We start from the raw sequence: 19,435 nt of genomic DNA on the forward strand, positions 1-19,435 counted from the left end.
AATACTTTCAATTTTATTTTCAAATATCAAAACTAAATATAACAACTCTCTTAGACTCATTAAATAATACACTAAATGTCCTAAATAAAACATGAAAAATAATAAAAGCACTCTAAACTAAAAAGAAAAAAAAATTCTTAAATTAACTAAAAAAATATAACTAATCCCTAACAATAATTTTTAAGTCCAATTTGAAAGCCTTATCTACCTCATATAGTTACAAAATTTTAACTTACAAGCAACAGAGCTTTTAGATTCGAAGAAAATTTTAGTATAAGAGTCCGTGTTTTAAGTCCAATTTACAATAATTGCTGAAAACATGTTTTTTTCAATGAGTACGTGCTTGGAAAAAAATCTCCAACATCATATATAAATCTCCAGCAACCCCACAAGCTTAAATAAATTCAGCTTTCAAATTACAGTCCATAGGAGTGAGAACCCGACTGTAAAAGAACCCAAAAAATCTTGTGAAGTTTACCTTCACAAACATTAAGAAGTTGAAATTTATCCTCACAATTTAATAATATTATGAGAGAATATATAGAATTTCAAATGCACTTTGTAACAACTCGTGGATGCAATGACATGGCTCCATCATTTTACAGATTCTTGTGAACGAATTTGGAATTATGATGGGCATCATTCTCGAACTGCTGTGAACATTCCAAAAGGGTTGGTAAAGGGCTACATGGCATGTCATCATCACATCAAACTGTGTCGTATCCAAGAGTTGAAAACCAAATTATACAAAAGAAATTTCCAGCCTTTACTAGAACCATGTGAAACCAGTACAAGTCTTGTCTATGCACGCCAGGTTAAAAGTAAAATTCCATAGGAACCGAAGCAGTTAATTGAATGATTCAAGTAGGTTTTTTAAATAAAAATGTTTTCAAAAAATATTTTTTTATTTGAAAATATATTAAAAAAAAAATTAATTTTTTTTTCATCCATACATCAAAACTATTGAAAAACACTAAATAAATATCAATTTAATATTTTTTAAAAGTAAACTATATGCATCCAATCACAAGATGAATCGCAAGTCCAAACAGTATCGAAGTGGGACATCAACCGGAAATAAAAAAATAAAGCAATTCTGACAGATGCATGTGAATTTTACGTAATCTCCATTTCTTCAATCATATTCTCAGTCTGTCGACAAATCATGTACTGCTCTTGCATGAAATCTACAGAACAGTGAGGTAGAAATCAGTACTCGGCGCAAAGGACATTGCAGGGTTGCTGTAGTGAAGTTCTATGGTTACTCAACGAATCCAAGAAATATTAATAATGTATAGCAAAAGATCTTACAGTATGAACAGTGTATCGGCATAGCTGTTCGTGAAAGTTAGCCCCACGCCACTGAACAGGCATAGTTGACCAGCAGTTTACCATCAACGCCGAAATTCTGAATTGATGAAGTGGAAAGGTTAAAAGAGGGAGATTCAAGGACATACAAAGCAATTATGCATCTAATAAAAAATGACTTCAACCAAGGTTAGGAGCAACTCAGTGAGAGGAAAAAAAATCAAAATCCAAACAAACCAATTAAAAAAAAAGGATCTTAGTTATGTTTTATGGTCACCAGGGGAAAAAAAACAAGCACTAAGAAATTCAAGAGAACTTCATTGAACCTTGTTCGATGAGTGAACCATCTGTCCACTGCCACATATCATTTCTGAAATGTCAGTCTTAATTATTATTTTTTTAAAAGAATTAGGCAATGATACATCACAAGCCATGTTCATCAGAGTTGAGTACAGATTAGTACAATTGGCTAAAAGGGCAAGGACAGAAACCACAGGTAGAATCTACATCTATTGTCATTTGCATGGAATATTTGTGCTCGAGTACACAGCTCGGCACATGGGTAGTCGGGTACAATATTTGGAGAAGTAACAATTCATTTCATGTGAACCATTTGATGTAGCTCAATTGTTTTCTTCCAGAGAGTCAGATTAACAAAATGCTCCATACTTAAAACTGGTAGTGTGCTGATAAGCAAATGTCGCTTGTTCCAAACTTAAGCACAATGAACACATAAGTAATAAAAGAATCGTCTTGGCCAAAATCACCAGTCTACACATAACTGGGTTGCAATTACTTAGTCTTTCATAATTGTCACCAGAAAAATAAAAAAAAATAAAAAAATCAGTGCTCTGACAATGCAATCTGGGTCTGGGACAGCATAATTGAACTTAAAATTTAACATGAATATGTATGAGCTGAAAACCAAGTAATATTTTTAAAATCAGCAGGGATCTATAACAGCGACAAATAATGAGAGAACATAAAATAAATAAAACAAAAATAACTGCTACAAAAACTTACATTAAACAGATCAATCACCAATTCATCTGGATTTGGTGAGAATGCGCTGTTGATGTATACAAACTAAAGAACAAGGAAGAAACAGAAAGCATCACTATCCCAGAAACCCACTTATTTTTAATACTTTACTAAATTGGAGAGAAATCAACATCAACGATAAGCTACCACGGTCTCCCTGTGAATTTGCCGACGCAAAAAGTCAATCACTTTAGCAAACTTATCAGTTCCAAGCATCTGCCACATTCACTCAATGTGTATAAATATCATCATCATATAATAATGAAATGCAAGAAAGTTTTAGTTGCAAAAAAAAACCAGTATCTGGAAACGTTAAGCCAATTCTTGTATGGGAAACAGTTCAACTTCCAGTTATTCTGATTTTAAAAAGTATTTCCAATGCAATTTAGCGAAATGTTTTCTGCTGAAGCACAAAAGCCCTGTCCCATTGATTATGCTCTTCCTGGGAGTTCTACGTTATAGCAGTCAAATTGTTCTCTAGAATAGCAAAAGAAAGTTATTAATGAAGGGTGTGTTTCAACTTGCAGTTTGTCATGCAACTTGTTTCCAAGCTTCAAGTTCGTGGCCCAATGGCAATGGCTACAAGGCACACATAAACTCTATTTATAATTGCGAGAAAAAAAAAAACCTATGATCAGTTCTATTATGTGTGAATTTGACCCTAATGTTGTGGCTCGTCTCGCAAACATAAATCAAGCTCAATAAGGACACGCACAAACCTAAAATCATACAGTAAACATCACACTTGCTATGCAGACATGTTTCTAATTGCATAGAGTTCAATGGCATAAACATGATCGCATTCATATGCAAAAATCTACAACCAAAACATAGTTTCCCAATGAAAATTCAAAATTCCTCCTGCAAAACACCTTGTTCTTCCCCAAAGTACTTTTGCCTCAACTCATGCTAGCTACAATTATTTGCTTGAAAAACTTTTATTCAATGATATTCCAGCTTATACCAAGATAACAATTGGCAAGATCTTCCCTCGATTCTTTCTATCTCTATGAGTTTATACTTATTTTTACCAGCCAACATTATTATTTAAATTTTATCCTTATTAGACAAACCCACAAGCATAGAAACACAGAAATACAAAACCCACCGACAATTCATTACATAACACATGTATAAATTTATGTAGATATGAGTGGGGGGGAAAACTACACCTTGAACTTCTTTTGCTTGAGAATAGGCGCATCAGCAGTGGCTTTTAACTGAATAATCACTGCATCAAATCGAAAACATAAATTTTAATTAATTAAAAAAGCATTATTGATGAGTATTTATTAATGGGTATATAACTCGTTCAAGTTTTGACTCACCTTTTCGAGCAGAATCCTGTGATTCAATCTCCATGTTGCTATGAGCTTAGAATTTGAAAGCTACAAGAGTTGAAACATACAAGTCAGGGATTTTGATACGTCCACGAAAGGTTTTGCTGTTTCCAATATTTTAATTGTAGAACGTGGCCCAAATCCAAATTTAAGCATCTTTTGGGCTCAGCTCTGTTATTATAGCTAAATGTAAGGCCCATGAATTATTACGTGAATTTTTTTATAAGAAAATTTGATTGATTGTTATGTTCTTTAATCTTTAATTAATTATTATTACACCTTATGTTATATGATATACAAGTTATATTTTTGGCAGTCATATTTTTAGTATCCACTTTCAGAGTATAATAATTAAAAAAAAAATTATTATCCTTTATTATTTTCTAAATTTACTAAGACTTTAACAAAATAAAAACGATTAGGTGAAATTAATAATATATTAAAAACAAAAATATATATTTATCAGATTATTAAAGATAAAGTTAAAACAAGAACTCTGGTAGAGAAAAAAGAACCTTAGAAATATAGATCAATTCTACTGAATGGTTGTAAGTCTCATTTAAAAGTTAAGACGACAATAAATTCATATAACTTGGAGTCTTATTTTTTAATTATCTTTTCAAAATCATATATTTTGTTTTTTATCGAACTACTTTTCCTTCAATATCTTCTACCTCTGATTCTTCTGAATATAAAATAGTTATTAATAGTGAAGAAATTACTATAAAAAATTTTACAAATAATATTGATGATTGAAAAATTTTAAAAGTTCAAAATAATTAGATTTATCAAAATTCTTCTTTTAATCTTTTCAAAACTGATTTTACAATAAAAACTAAAGAAATTGATATTTAGCTTACAAAACTTTTTAAAACCATTCAATTTCAAAAACTCCTTACAAAAACATCAAGACTGAAACTATAAATATATTCATAATGGTCTCCAACATTTTCCACTAACTTCTCCAACATTATCTTCTATACCAGAGAATATCCTAAATGAGTTTAATGTTCTTGAAACAGATTTTGTTGTAAACAAAAAATATTTTATTGATAATTTTTATGCCAACCCTAACTCTAAAAATAGATATTGGTTTTTCAAAAAAAAAATATGCAATGAAAAAAGGAAATACAAAAATATTTTTATGATTTCGTTGCATCATATAAATACAAATCTTATTCTTTAATTGGTTTGAATTGTATTACGTGTCTGAAAATCATATTGCAAATCCATTTGCAAAACATGCATGCATTGAGTCTGGGCATCCTCCTTTGAGAAACCTTAAAATCCCTTACAATAACTAGACAATAAAAGTTACTCCTTACAAATCCCCAAATAAAGATGTTACCATTAATACTAAATACACCATCCAACAAAATTCTTTACAAATACCATCCTCGACACCATAGAAAAGCAATTAGTAAAATTAAAAAAAAAAAAAAAAACATATCTAGAAGTCTTTAGTCTCTCTTATTGAATCTTCATCCAAGTTTATTGACCAAACAATTAAAAGCTCAGTTTTCAAACTATATCAGGTTACCAAAACTAGCCAAACCCTATTACAAAACAACAAAAAAGAATTCCTTAAAGCTATCAACGATTATCTCAATCGCCTTAAAACTTCATCTTCCACTTTAATTGCTCTTGACACACCCCAAATTAGTAACCATCCCCCAACCTCTACAGGCCATATAAACACTGTAAAAAATAATCAAATCCAAACTTCATATGAAGAAGCCTCTCAGGAAGAAAGTCTAAAATCAACAAATTGATTTGGAGAAACCCTGAAACATCTATTTCTCTAGATATAGCAATCTAAAATGAATCAACCATTATAAACCAACACCTTACAACAAATGACCATGACTGCCAATGCTTATAAAACTCAAATTAGAACCCCAAACAAAGCTATAGTTGAACTCCTTATTGCTGGTTGTTTTGGCTAATTAAAAAGGTGGTGAGATTATCATCTCACTGAAACACAACACCTTAAAATCTTAAACTCCATCCAACTGACTGAAGACTAAATACCTATCCTAGAATCTGATGGAAACATCATTCAAGATGCAGTTTCAACCTTTATCTTAACCATTTCCTTACATTTTGTAAGTGATCCTTCCTATTTTAAAAACAAAAATGTTGAACTTTTTTCAAACCTTAGATACCAAAAACTCAGTGATTTTTAATGGTATAAAAAAACTTTTCTTGCTCGTGTCATGCTCAAAAAAGACTCAAATCAAACATTCTAGAAAGAAAAATTCATTGTTGGTTTACCAACCTTTCTAGGAGAAAGAGTCAAAAATAAAATCAAAGACACTTTTATTACAATAAACCATTCCTTATAACCAATTGACTTATGATGAGCTTGTTAGTTTTACATAAAAAGAAGGTCTTCAGATATGTCAAGACCTTAAACTCTGAAAACATCTTAAGTGGGAGATGAGAAGATCTAAACAAGAACTAGGTAGTTTTTGTCAATAGTTTAACTTATCCATACAGAAGCCAACATGCAGTGAAAATTGTTCCAAGCCTAACACAAAACCCAACAAACTCCCTCATAAAAAATCAGCCCACAAATACAGGAAAGGTTTTAATATCAAAATTAAGCCCTACTACAAAAAGACCAATAAAAAAGCCCACAAAACCTTCTCATTCAAAACCCTGGCCTAAATTTATCCAAAATACATTACATATTACAAATATGACCAGAAAGGTAATACCTCTAGGTTTTGCCGAGTAAATACCAAACTCCATAAACTTTAATTAGAAGAATGATTCATTTATCATATCAAAACCCTTTTAATTGAAACCATTAATTCTGAGACAAACTCTTCTAACACTTTTGAAGAACCCTTCCAAATAGATGAGTTAGGAATATCCAGTTCCGACTTAGAACATTCAACCCATATTGTGTAGAGGAAGCGAGTGCATCACAATAAGAACACAACCGCTTTAACAAATAAAGAGAAGTATCTTCAAAGCGAGATAATTCTTAAGTTTCTTCTCGAGATAACCAACCTTTTAAGGGTAATACCAGGATCCCATCTAATTGCTCAGAATAATTCTATTGGTGAAACACTTTTCCTCTTGACTTCTCCACCAATGATCAAGAACTAAGGGCAAACTTAGACTTTCTTGAGGAGATTAGATTGAGTGTTGTAGTAAAGAATGAGGTATTTCACCATCAAGTTATTAATATTATAACGTCATAATGAAAAATAAAAGATTTAAAATAGGAAATAGGGTATTAGAAAGTTGAAAGCGATAAATAATGTTGTAGAAAAATGAAAGTTGACGCCAAAATAAGATGGATCATTCAGAGTAATGAGGGTGATTAAATCTACTTATCACATATAAGATGAAGGAGAAAAAAAATTCTTACACATGCATGACACTCTAATCACTTGAAGATGTACTTCAATTAAAGTCTCCTATGTTATGTTGTCTTTAAATCTCCAGAATCCCTAATACGGTGTATCTCTAAAATTTGTGTCCTGTTTAAATCTTAAAGAAGTTTTATACTTTATTTTTCTCAAGATTATTTCTCCAATTTAATCTCTATTATTCAATCTTTCTCAACTTAGTCTCAACCAAACCCAAATGGCCCAGCTTGTCCTCAGATAACAAAGCATTTATTTCTCTAATTAAATACTTCTTCAATACCTCTCTAGTTTGTGTTCAACCAAACCCAAATGGTATGCTTCTCTAGTTTGGGCTCAACTAAACCTAAATAGGCACAATTTGTCCTCGGATAATGATTATTTCAATACGTTTTTCTCAACCAAGCCCGGTTTGTTATCAGATAACAATTATTTCAATACTTCTCCAGTTTGGGTTTAACCAAACCAAAAGGGCTCTATAAGTCTTCCTCACCAAACAATTATTTTTCCAATTAAATCTACAAGAAGATATATTTTTTTTCTATTATATATTCAATGTCTTCGAGATTATATCTCCATGTTATTTTTTTCCAGATGACTTGTTTAAATTTTCTCCATACTTCTCCAATTTGGGTTCAACCAAACCAAAGTGGGCCCAACTTGGCCTCGGCTAACTGAACCTAATTTTGGCTATTTCTCCAAGTTAAACTCCAAAGTGAAATTATCTCTAATGTCTCCATGTTATTCTTTGCTAGTTGACATGTTTAAACTTTCTCCATGCTTCTCTAATTTAGGTTCAACCAAATAAAAGTGGGCCTAGCTTGGTCTCAGCTAACTGAACCTAGTTTTGGTTATTTCTCTAAGTTAAAAACTAAGATAAGAGTATCTTTACTGTCTCAATGTTATTCTTCACCAAGTTGATCACTTGTTTAAATTTTCTTTATACTACTTCAGTTTGGGTTCAACCAAACCCAAATGGGCCTAGTTTAGCCTTGACTAACTGAACCAAGTTTTGGTTATTTCTCCAAGGTGAAAGTATCTCCAATGTCTCCATGATATTCTTCATCAAGTTTACATGTTTAAATTTTCTCTTCTCCAGTTTAGGTTCAACTGAAACCAAATAGGCCTATAATGTTATTCTCTTCCAAGTTCATCATTTGTTTAGATTTCCTCCGTACTTTAATTTTCTTAGACTTGGTCCAATGAATCAAGCGAGTCCAGCTGGCTCGATTGACTGAACCTAGATTGGGTTCGGTTTGGTAGAGCCCAAGTTTTGGCTTTTGTTTGATAATTGGGCTAGGTCATTTAATAGTTGTCTCTTAATATTATAAACAAGTGGTGAAAATGGAGAAGTTGCCTTTTTATTGATGAAAAAAACTAAAGAAGAATTTTTCCTCGGACTTGAAATCTCGCACTCCTCATATTTGAAATCTCACACTCAATAAGAAGCAAAGAGCTTACAAAAATCTTGAGGATTGGTAAGTTGTATTTTATGGAGAGAGAATGGTAAGATCACATGGTATTGTCTATTGTCCCACTCTCTCCACTTCACCATGACCCTGTATAGTGACTTAGTACATCTAAAATATGAAACGTCTACCATCTACCAACAAGTCTTTTGCAGACTCACATGTTAAGTATTATTTTGTTTGGCATGTGTTGTCAGGTATCATTGCTCACACTATTTTTCACAAGTCAATTTTTTAACAAAGTGTTAAAAAATTGATTAGAAAAAAATATGATGTGAATTTATGCAAAACATGTTAGCTCGGATTAACCAAGTTAAATCGAGAACAACAAGCTTATTTTTTTACTCAGTTCAAATAGTTTTGGGTTGGTTTAACCAGGTCAAATCAAACCTAAGACCTCCTATTGGGTTTGGTTTGACTAGGTCAAACCAAACCTAAACCGAGCCCATTGTTTGGCTCGATTCAAAGGGCAAACCAATCCTATTTGTAGGCTTTGTTCAAAGGGTTTTCAGTTGGTTTGACCACGGTCATACTGAACCCAAACTGAGCCTATCAGATCAAATCGAACCTAATTGGTCTCGGTTCTCTACTCTTAGATCGATTTGATCAGATAAAACTAAACCCAACCGAACTCATTTTGACTTCGAGTAACACTTTTTTATGTTTGGTTTAACCATGGTCAAACCAAACTTAATTAAGCCTACCTTTTTTTTCATCTTCTTTTTAGTTCATTATTAATGTTGATATTATGCACTACACTAACACCTTTAGCCTATATAATGTGGCTACAACTCATAAAGTTATTAGAAGATGGTACACCTAAGAAGCTAATTCTATATATATATATATATAATACAATATACTAAAAGGGCTCAGTATCCCTGTTACTGTTTACCTAGACTAGCCCTTGCCATAGAGAATTGCAAGGGCAGCAGGGGAGGGGTGGGGTTGTCTTTTTACCGGGATGCATTTGGTGGGGCTGCAGGCCTTGAATGTAGACACCTAGCGCTAGGGCTGGCTTGCCCTGGACATGAGTCAAGCCCACGCCCCCAAGTGGGTACACCTGGCGTTTGGTTTGCCCTGCCTATGTGTTGGGTCAGACCTGCGCGCCCACGTGGCACTGGGGCTGGCTTGCCCTGGGCACTGAGCCAAACCCGCGCGCCACATGGGGACACCAGGTAATGGGTCTGCCCTGCTTGTGCGCTAGGTCTAGCCTAATTACATGGCTGCAGACCCTGCGTGGCCCAGGGCTCATAGGTCCAGCGTCAAAACCCAGTTCTCTTGGCTCCTATGTCCGAACCCAGTACTCCTGGCTCCTGCAACAGAACTCAGTGCTCTTAGGTCCGGCGTCAGGACCCAAGGCTAAAGGGTCTTGTGTCAGGAACCACTTTTCTTGGGTCCTCTGTAAGTACCCGTACCCAGACTCAACCACCTTGAGTACGACCACGGACCCAAACTACAACCCTCTTGGGTCCGGACATGAACGATCCCCGCCCTCTTAGGCCCAAACACAAACCCAACGGCCTTGGGTCCAGACGCGGGCCCAACCCCCAACCCTATTTGGGTCAAAACATGACGAACCCAAACCCCAACCCGTTTGGGTCTAGACATGGACCCAACCCATCCCCCAACCCTCTTGGGTCCAGACTCGGACCCAACCCCCAAACCACTTGGTTTCGACAGCGAACCCAATCCACAACCCTATTGGGTCCGATCACGTACCCAACCCTCTTGGGACCCCACCCGACCCAAGCCCCATACCGGACCCAAACCCCAACCCGATTGGGACGGACACGGACCTAACCCTCAACCCCCTTGGGTCCCCACCTGGCCCGACCCCCAACCCCCTTGGGTTTATATGCGAACCCAACCCCCAACCCCCCATGGGTCCAAACTCCAAAGGACCCCTACACCAACCCTCTTGGTGTCGGACACGGACCCCACCCCCAACCTCTTTGGGTCCGAACACGGACCCAAAGCCCCAAACCCCTTGGGCCTGGACTCTAACCCAAACCCTAATCACTTTGGGTCCGGCCACGGACTCAACCCCCTTGGATCTGGACGCTGACCCAATCCACAAGCCCCTTGGGTCCGGACGCTGACCCAACCCACAACCCCCTTGGGTCTCCACCCGACCTAACCCCTAACCCCCTTGGGTCCCCGCCTGACCCAACCCCCTTGGGTCCCCGCCTGACCCAACCCCCAACCACCTTAGGTCCAGCCACGGACCCAACCCTCTACTTTGAATTATAATAAAAATAAAAATATTTTTATTTTTATTATAATTAATATTATTAATAAAATAATTAATAAATTTGAAAAAAAATATTATTAATATTAAAAAATATTAATTTTTGTATTATAATTTTTTATAGTATTTTTTATGAAAATAAAAAATAAACCCGTCATGTAGCACGAGCACCCAACTAGTATATATATAAAGGAAAATGATCTTGAATCATTCTCACTTACTCATGTAATCATATTTTCTCCATACATGAAAACAACACTCTTAAAACATTATATTGACTTGGCCATAGAGTGTTTTTTTAACAGGTAATCTCATTTAGAATTATTCACCAAGAAAGCTCAGCGCGACTAAATTTATATGAATTTTTTTTTAACATTTAATCCCTTTTATAATTTTTTTCCAAGAAAGTCAAGCATTACTAAATTTATATTAATTTTTTTCCGAACTTGTATTGGATCATCTTTTTAAGTTTTTTTTTTTTTTTGTCAAAATTAACATCTTGATGCAGCTTCTAGTTTTGGGTTATTTTACATATTTAAGTTAATTAAATTAAATATAAAACTTCTAAAAGATATTTTACTCAAAAAGAAATCAAGAGGTAGCGTTTAATTACTATTTAATAAAAAAAAACATATAAATGAGACATTTCTTTTTTCCTTCATGTTTTGTTTTAAAAGAATATAAATTTATTCTAAAACTACTATAAAAATATATTTATTTTTATATCTTAATCTTATCTACCAATCCTTCCTATTCCTGTCTCTTCTATCTTGAAAAATTGACAAAACACAATCTAAAAGTTGAACAGATCTATATTTCCCCTCAAACATGCATGAAAAAAAGATGCAATCCAGACGAAATTGAGTGGTTTAAAGCCATCAACGAGCAAGCATTAACCCAACAATGTGATGAGATACAAGTTCACCAAATCCTGAATTTAAGAGAATGCCTTTCGTGATAAATATTGAAGTCTCCTTCTGCAAGAAAGCAGGCAGAGGAACAAATTTCACAAAAGTCCTACACCGTCTCATTGGTGCCCAAGGCCACCCCCAAAAGAAAAGTACAAAAAAAAACACAAAACCGCGAGTTGCATGTGAGGCCTAAAATCCAACGGTGTGGGACTTTTATGAAATCACTTCTTGGACTTGCTATCAAATCAAGTTGCGTTAGTGAATAAGCAAAACAAATACAAGCTTGACAGGCAACTGGAACCTCCATTTGCACTTCTGAGCTGCCTGAGCTTGAACTGTGCCGAGCTATTATCATGTGTGATGCTATTCACGAAATCAAATGATCATACACAACAACAAAAAAAATAGCTATAATAAATTAGACGGTCCACTGGTGCAATCTCTGCAGCCATTTAAGAATCTACCACTCCAAATAATTTACAGATTTGCTTGCGTTCTATCCAACTAAAGCTTTGCTTCTGCCAATCCAAACTGTGGAACAAAGTGATTAAAAGGTTAGGAAAGTAGGAGCACAGGTACTAAAATGCTCGCAGAAATAGCAAATACCATTTAGTCAAACTATACCCTTAAACCATGTGAAGTTAGTACGTATTAGATATGTGTAGTAACAGTAATGCACCTTGCAAGAAATGAAACCCATCTCTCTCACATGCCAAATTTTATCAGTGAAAAATGCGGGTAATTCTTACATTCAATTTCACGTTCAAATCCAAAATAACAGTGGTGGTGGTGGTGAAGAAGAAATATGCATATTATTCAAAACTAACATGATTTTAGGCATTCTATTAAATCAGAAAATCACAGTAACACAGACACTGATGAAAAAAGGCACATCCTTCCATGCATTATATCACAAATTCCATAATGATTTTTTGCACTGATTTTCTTTCTGGACCCGTGTTTGGTTCTTGTCATTAGAACAATGCGAGGCGACCAGACATCTCTTGCCTGCATTCTTAACAAGCTATATACCAACCTTTACCGACATTGAAAGGACATCATAGAACAACACCCACCCCAAACACCACATAGTAACCTCTTCCGTCCAGACTCCCAGGCAATCTCCAATCTGCCTATACTGTAAATCTCATACTCTAAATTGACATTAATTCTTTTATTTCAGTGCATGTAGTCCATCCAAACTATGTATGTATAAATGCATGGCAGGAAGGCCCCCACACCCACCCCCTACCCCCCCTTTTTTTGTGGTAGATAACTACATATTATATAAAACATTAAATTCTCACCAGCAAAGTATAGCGAGTTAAATTCAACAGAATGGAGTCCATATCAGAAACAAAAACCTATATCAATTAAAACCGTGTAATCTGCTGCACCATTGGAGAACCAGTTGATTGTGAAACCATCTGCTCTGAACTTGGTGAAGGTCTTATCAAGTGATTGGTAACAACTGGGTTGCCAAGCCCTTGTCTTAACATCTCTTTAGGATTGATATTATTTCCTTCAGACTGAGAGGACTCCATCAATGCACGAATCTGAACCAACATTGAGAGTGAAAGTAGAAGCTTCAGATAAGAGAGAAATATAGGGAAAAAAAATATCTGGAGAATATGGTTACCATATCAAGACGCTTCTTGTGGAGATCGCTAGGCAACTGCATATTTTAAACCCAGGGTCAAATTGGATCTCTTGAACTGTATTTTGCATAAAATATTAATGAATTTTTGCATAGTGGTACAAGAATGGCCAACATGATCACCTGTAGAGATGTGTGTGAGAGTGAGTTTTCGTGGGGGAAGACAGGACTGGCTAAAGGATTATATTGGTTTATGATAAAATCAAATGAAGTTCTAGAATAAAAAATTGAAAAGCTTCATAATTTGTATGATATTTTACACTACTAAATTTTAAAAGTTCATAAAAAGAACTGTAGATAAAAAATTTGGACTTCCATCAGATTCATCCAGCTTAGATTGTACTTCATCCTAATCAAGTTATTTGACATTGATAAAAAAAAAAAAAAAAAAAAAAAAAAAAAAAGATATCATAATAACAAATATCCCAGATACTTACAGGTCTTTTTTGGTGCTTCTGCTCTTCCGTTGAAAATCCAGGGATGGTTAAATGCCAGTTTTTCTCTACACAGTTTTCAAGCATCATACTCATCAAAAACTTGTTTTGCCTCACTCCAAAATAAGACAGCAAAAGCAAATTTACCGATATCGTTGTTATATTGATTTTATCAACTATAATGCATTATGTGCTATAACTATTTATTTATTTATTTATTATTTTTCTGCAATAGATAGAACCCTACAGCCACCATCAGTGGTTAGATAGTCAGGGATTTAACGTTCGAAGTTAGTAGTTAGCAGGGTAGTGGGGACAGATTCCAAATTGTATGATCGATTGCATGATCATAACTGTATCCAAGGGGCCAAGGTAATTTCAGCTACTTCCAGTTTTTACACTCAAGTAATGTGATTTAAGCCAATGTTTCATCAACAACCTACCCTTTATATATGATGCATAAAGGATAACAAATCAAAATTAATCAGATTTTTCACGATAATTAATTTTTAAAAGACAGTTTTAACTATAACATCCTTGGCAGAAACCTAAAGTTCACTCAGCTGAACAAAAGTATATTGCTACACATCTAAGCAAAGATGCATCGTGACTTCTTGAATATAGATTAGAAGCCAAAAAAAAATGTGTTAAAAAACAAAAGCAGATTTGATAACAATGATGTCTGACAGATTAAATGAAACCAATGCTAAGCGTTACAGCAACTGGAGTTCACTCATTTCTTACCATGCATATTCCACAACCACTTGTGCTGCTCCAATTTTTTAAATCAGATAGTCTACCATCATTATTGCTCTAATCCATAAGAGCATTTTATAAAATCAACGACTAAATCTGTGCATCACATAACACTAGTCTACTATATGTTGAAGCACGAACCTAAGTGAAGCATTATATCCTTGGACTCTAAAGTTGAAGATTTCCGATGCTTAGCCAAACTGCAAGCAAATGTGGTCACCTGCATTTTAGTAAAAATAAGTATCTTAATGAAAATTTTGAAAGAAAAGGATTTAATTCATCCTCCACGGATATTATTGCAGAATATTTGGTGGACAAGTTAGATGGTAATAACATGATCGTGTATGCAATTATTACTGATAAAAATACCATGATTTATGGGTTAACATTTCTCAGGATAGAAAAAATCCAACTGAAAAGGCAAAAACTCCAGGCAATCTTTAATTTTTTATCCTGTTCCTACATGATTTATAATTTATCCAAGCTTAATTTTATTTTTTCTCCTGAATGAACCTGATATACCACTAATCCATGAACAAAAGAAGAACACTTCTTCCACTAATATTAGGTTGTTTAGGACCATTAGAACAGAAAGAATAAACCAAGCAGGATTTGAGTAGTCTACATATCAAAATGAATGTATGTGTACCAGGCCACTGTTTTCATACTCCACCACAAAACCTGAGCAGTTGACCCAATCAAATTTCACCCTAAAGTGAGAGGCTGTACAAGAAAAGTTGAGCGATACAATGAAGAAAGTTATGCAGCAGAAGAATTACTGTGGAAGTTTTCATGCAAAAAATTAGGGAAATTGTGCATGCATTTATAGAGGTTCTCATAGAAGGTGACATTTGATGACATCGAAAACAAGCTTTTCATTTTTCTGATACTCAAACCATCAAGTTCTACATCAAACAAAGCTTCATAAGGGACCTTCATGCAACTAGGAAATTAAGAAGTATCAACACTAGAGAAGGTTTCAGTCTGATCATATTCCATTTCCCACTAAGGTTAATTTGGAGATAATATACCCTCCATCATTTTTGCAATAAGTGGATCCTCTCAACTTTTAACATGCAACCTCTTGTTTGCAAGTCAAAATGTCTTACCATTGCACCAGTCAATGGTCCTTCATACTTAACTACGAGTAAATTCTTTGTTGATTGGAATGAAGTCAAGGAAAGGATGACCAAAAGGGAAATTCTTCTGAAACCTACCATGGTTAAACTTCGACAGTCTATATAACAGTAAGATCTTCCTAAGTACATCTACAACCAAGCAACTGCAACAATTGAAAATCTAGAAAAATATCTGGTGCCTGCCCTGGCCTCACATTAAGCTACAATTACCACTTGCATTCAAGCCTTCATTAAAAGTAAAAACCTCACACTCAATCATGCACTCAATAGTAATATCCATATAAATGCAGAATAAAAAAAATGTGCAAGAATATAAACTTAAAACCTTATTGCAGTGAAACTTTGGAAAATAGAAGCACAAAAAAAACACAGAAACATGCCGTGTGTGTGAGAGAGAGAGAGGGGGGGGGGGCTACATCTTTATAACTGAAGGAATTCTTGTGCGCGTGGGCGCACTCACACACACACACTCTTATGCAGAAAAATTTATATATGTTAGCAAGCCTCACAGAATCAATAAAGTCGTCAGCAATTTCCAGAAAAAGTTCTTCAACATCAGGATCTAGCTTTCCATGTGAATCCACCTGAGTAACCAAAAGATGAACAATATGGCACATTTATCATGAAGAATTAGAAACCAAAAAAGAACATGGTATAAAGCTAAAAGAAAAGGAACAGAGAAAACAAAGTGAAATGCTGGACAGACCTGTGAAACCAAGTCTTGTATCTTTCTCTTCCCAAGAAGTTGATTTGTTGCTTCTGTTCCTTGGCTTGAACTCCCCCCTGGTGTAGTTGTACCAGATGCTGTTGCATCTGGCTGTGATCCTGTCAAACTAAGAGATTTCTGGCCTGTGGGTCCTGGCATCCTTGGAGATTGCTGTTGTTGTTGATGTTGTTGCTGCTGCTGATGCAGAGGCACTTGTTGCAATTGTTGCTGCTGCTGCTGCAGCTGCAGCTGCAGCTGCTGCTGCTGTTGCTGTAGTAGTTGCTGCTTCTGCTGATGAAGTTGTTGGTGTCCCATTTGGGGCTGCTGCTGTACCAGTTGGGATAACTGTTGTGCCATCAAATTCTGGTGCAGTTGACCAGATGAAGCCAATTGCTGCTGTATGAGAGCCTGTGATTGCCTCGGTTGAAGATGGAATGAAGGCGAGGCAGAACCAGATATTGTTGGCATTTGCTTCAACCACTGTTGCTGTGACAGAGAGTTCTGCATCATAGTTGGCTGTGCATTCTGAGCCAGCCCTGACATCTGAGGATTCATATATGCCATTGATGGTGTCCTTTGTAGGCTTTGAACCTGCAGTTTCAGGGAGATGATCATGCACACAGATCAAATGTAATGCAAATGATTGCAAAAGTTTCACGTTCCAACAACAAAACTAAAAGTAGAATGATCAGTTGACATTTTTCTGTGCTTACTGAAATACAAAGGATAGAATACTTGATCATAGAAAAGAAGATTGCTTGATTCTAGGAAAGCCCAATGGCTACAATTAGCAGTAATGTGCTGATGTATTCACTCAGCGCTCAAATTAAAAAAATAATAAAAATAAAAATAACCAATTCATCAAAAGAGGCATGTGCTTATCCACATGTAAGTGCAAGAGCCAAATAACATGAGAATGCACATTGCTTCTCACAATCACTCCATTTATGCTTATCAAATATAATTGCAGAACTACAAACGATGACAAATACTAAAACAAAATTGCAAAAGCATTAGAGAGAGCTAAGGTTGGAAAACCACCCTTTATAACAAAACACCACTCATACAATATGGTTCTTCAGAGAAATGGGACTTGCTAGCAAAAACTAAACAAATAAATTTTGACTAATAACCTCATTTTTTAATTAAAAACTTGAGCCCAAGCTTTACAGAAACTAGAGTCACCAAATCCAGTTACCAGAAAGATAAGAAGGTAATGTGATCAGAGAAAACTCAAACCTGAGAGGTGAGCGGATTTTGTTGCACAGGTTGCTGCCTCATTGACCCTGCATTTATTCGCTGTTGAGCATATGTGAGTGCCCCATTAGGTCTTATTTGTGAACCCATATTTAGTGATCCCATCACTCCCATTGCTTGTATCCCCTGCAAAGACTGCCCCGGAGAATTACCAGGATGGAACTGAGACCCTTGAACTAACCCAGCTTTCTGCCTTGGCTACATCCAAGAGTGCACTTATTTTAGAAAAAAATAGCTACTATGATCATTAAATTATTTTGCTAGCTCAATCACAAATGCGTTGCATAATGAGCATGAGACTGAACCAACAGATTCTATTGATCCAATCAACTATTAAATCATGTAATGATTAAAGAAGAAGCACACCATTTTTGAGATTATCACCCGCTGAATTCAATTCATTCAGCTCAGAAATCCTATATAATTGGATATCCTTTTAAAAATATAAGTATTTAAACTGTGATATACTGTCAATTGATTATCACACAGAAATGTCTTTTATATACCTTTGTAAAACTTTCAAGTAATTTATCACTTGTGAGTAGTGCAATAAATAGATTTCATACCCCAAATAGCAATAATTTATAAATTGATTGACACTAGCACAATCCAAAAATTCTTACTAAGGCTAACAAACTTTTTCAAAAGCACAGATTACACTAACAGTACAAGCCAATTAACCAAAAACAGCAACTTTGTAAACAAAACACTATAACTTTGAGAACTTTAAAGCAATCAAAAACATACTGAAGCCAGCAACTGTGAGGGCAAGTTCAACTGAGCGGCGGCGGCAGCTGTCCCGGTCAACATAGGAAGGTGCCCAGTTTGGCCGAGAAGTGCTGAGCGAGACGAATTTGCCCCACCCAGTTGTTGATTCTGCTGTGAATTCGGTTGAATTGAAGCAGACCCGCCAAAATTCATCTGCCCATACAGGCCCTGTTGTTGTTGCTGCTGTTGCTGCCTCAAAACGCCACCGTATTGGTTCGGTTGTTGTTGGTTAATTTGACTCAAGCGCGACATAGAAGGAGATCTTTGAAGGGTTTGTTGGATTTGATATCCTGACATTGCTGTGACATTCTGCTGCTGCTGCTGCTGCTGCGACGGGAGAGAAGGTGAAGCAGGGATTTGGGAGTGTTCAAGTGAAGAAGAGGAAGAGATTTGTGTGTTTTGAGGTAAATTGGATACGTTTGGTGTTTGTGTCTGTGTTAAGGTTGTCGTGTTAGTGTTCAATAAGGTTGCTGCTTGTGACGATGGGTCTATTACTGTATTCTGAGAAGGGAGAGGTTTAGGCGAAGCGGCTGCATTTTCTGCCATGGATTGGAAAAAGATTATGGGTTTTTTTTAATTCTACTTAAAAATCCATTCTTTTCGATGAATTCCGTGATTCTAGTCTGGGTTCCTTTCTTTTTGCAGAGCTTGTAGAGAGAGAGTTGAGGGAGAGAGGAAGAGAGGAGGAGGATTACTCGGTCTAGCTGATAAGCAGAGGGAATGATGCATATGGGGGATCTAGGCCATACACGTAGTAGACGCTTGGGATGCTCGAGTGATCATATAGACTGCATGCTGTACACGTGTACAAATGGGAAGCGGGGGTCAAAAGACTTTTGGTAGTCAAAACATGTGGCTTGATTAGATTGAAGAGTGACTTAATTAATGAAAAGTCAATCATAAGAATAAGCAATTGGTAAAGTAGTAAATACACTATACATTTGGTTTTTAAAAAAAAAAATTGAGGTAAAAATTTCGGGAAAATAATATAGTTTTGAAAAATAGTTTTGTTCGAATA

The 19,435-nt window shown here is 35.5% G+C and overlaps 2 protein-coding genes across 7 annotated transcripts; both read right to left on the minus strand.

The window, feature by feature from the left end:
• Positions 1-978: 978 nt before the first annotated feature.
• Positions 979-3,825, minus strand: LOC7478107 (ubiquitin-like protein ATG12). Of its 2 annotated transcripts, none has more exons than XM_002299557.4 (6): positions 3,678-3,825; positions 3,522-3,580; positions 2,497-2,565; positions 2,332-2,394; positions 1,312-1,408; positions 979-1,187 (listed from the first exon to the last, which is right to left on the minus strand). In XM_002299557.4, the coding sequence occupies exons 1-5, from the start codon at positions 3,709-3,711 to the stop codon at positions 1,349-1,351; spliced, it is 285 nt and encodes a 94-aa protein (XP_002299593.2). In that variant the 5' UTR covers positions 3,712-3,825; the 3' UTR covers positions 979-1,187; positions 1,312-1,348. The 2 variants fall into 2 exon arrangements, with proteins under 2 accessions (XP_002299593.2, XP_052307771.1); XM_052451811.1 differs by having other exon boundaries at positions 3,522-3,579; positions 3,656-3,759.
• A 7,824-nt stretch (positions 3,826-11,649) lies between these two features.
• On the minus strand, positions 11,650-19,155 carry LOC7478108 (transcription initiation factor TFIID subunit 12b). 5 transcript variants are annotated; one of them, XR_002977643.2, is made up of 9 exons: positions 18,397-19,152; positions 17,632-17,847; positions 16,393-16,983; positions 16,196-16,270; positions 14,689-14,767; positions 13,795-13,859; positions 13,340-13,375; positions 13,008-13,256; positions 11,650-12,231 (listed from the first exon to the last, which is right to left on the minus strand). XR_002977643.2 is itself a non-coding variant. In XM_024584642.2 (9 exons), the coding sequence occupies exons 1-8, from the start codon at positions 18,961-18,963 to the stop codon at positions 13,074-13,076; spliced, it is 1,812 nt and encodes a 603-aa protein (XP_024440410.1). In that variant the 5' UTR covers positions 18,964-19,152; the 3' UTR covers positions 11,650-12,231; positions 13,065-13,073. The 5 variants fall into 5 exon arrangements, 4 of the variants coding, with proteins under 4 accessions (XP_024440410.1, XP_024440403.1, XP_024440413.1 ...); XM_024584642.2 differs by having other exon boundaries at positions 13,065-13,256; XM_024584635.2 differs by having other exon boundaries at positions 11,650-13,256; positions 18,397-19,151.
• Positions 19,156-19,435: the final 280 nt, after the last annotated feature.

This window comes from Populus trichocarpa, chromosome 1 (genome assembly GCF_000002775.5).
Source record: "Populus trichocarpa isolate Nisqually-1 chromosome 1, P.trichocarpa_v4.1, whole genome shotgun sequence".
Classification (NCBI taxonomy): domain Eukaryota; kingdom Viridiplantae; phylum Streptophyta; class Magnoliopsida; order Malpighiales; family Salicaceae; genus Populus; species Populus trichocarpa.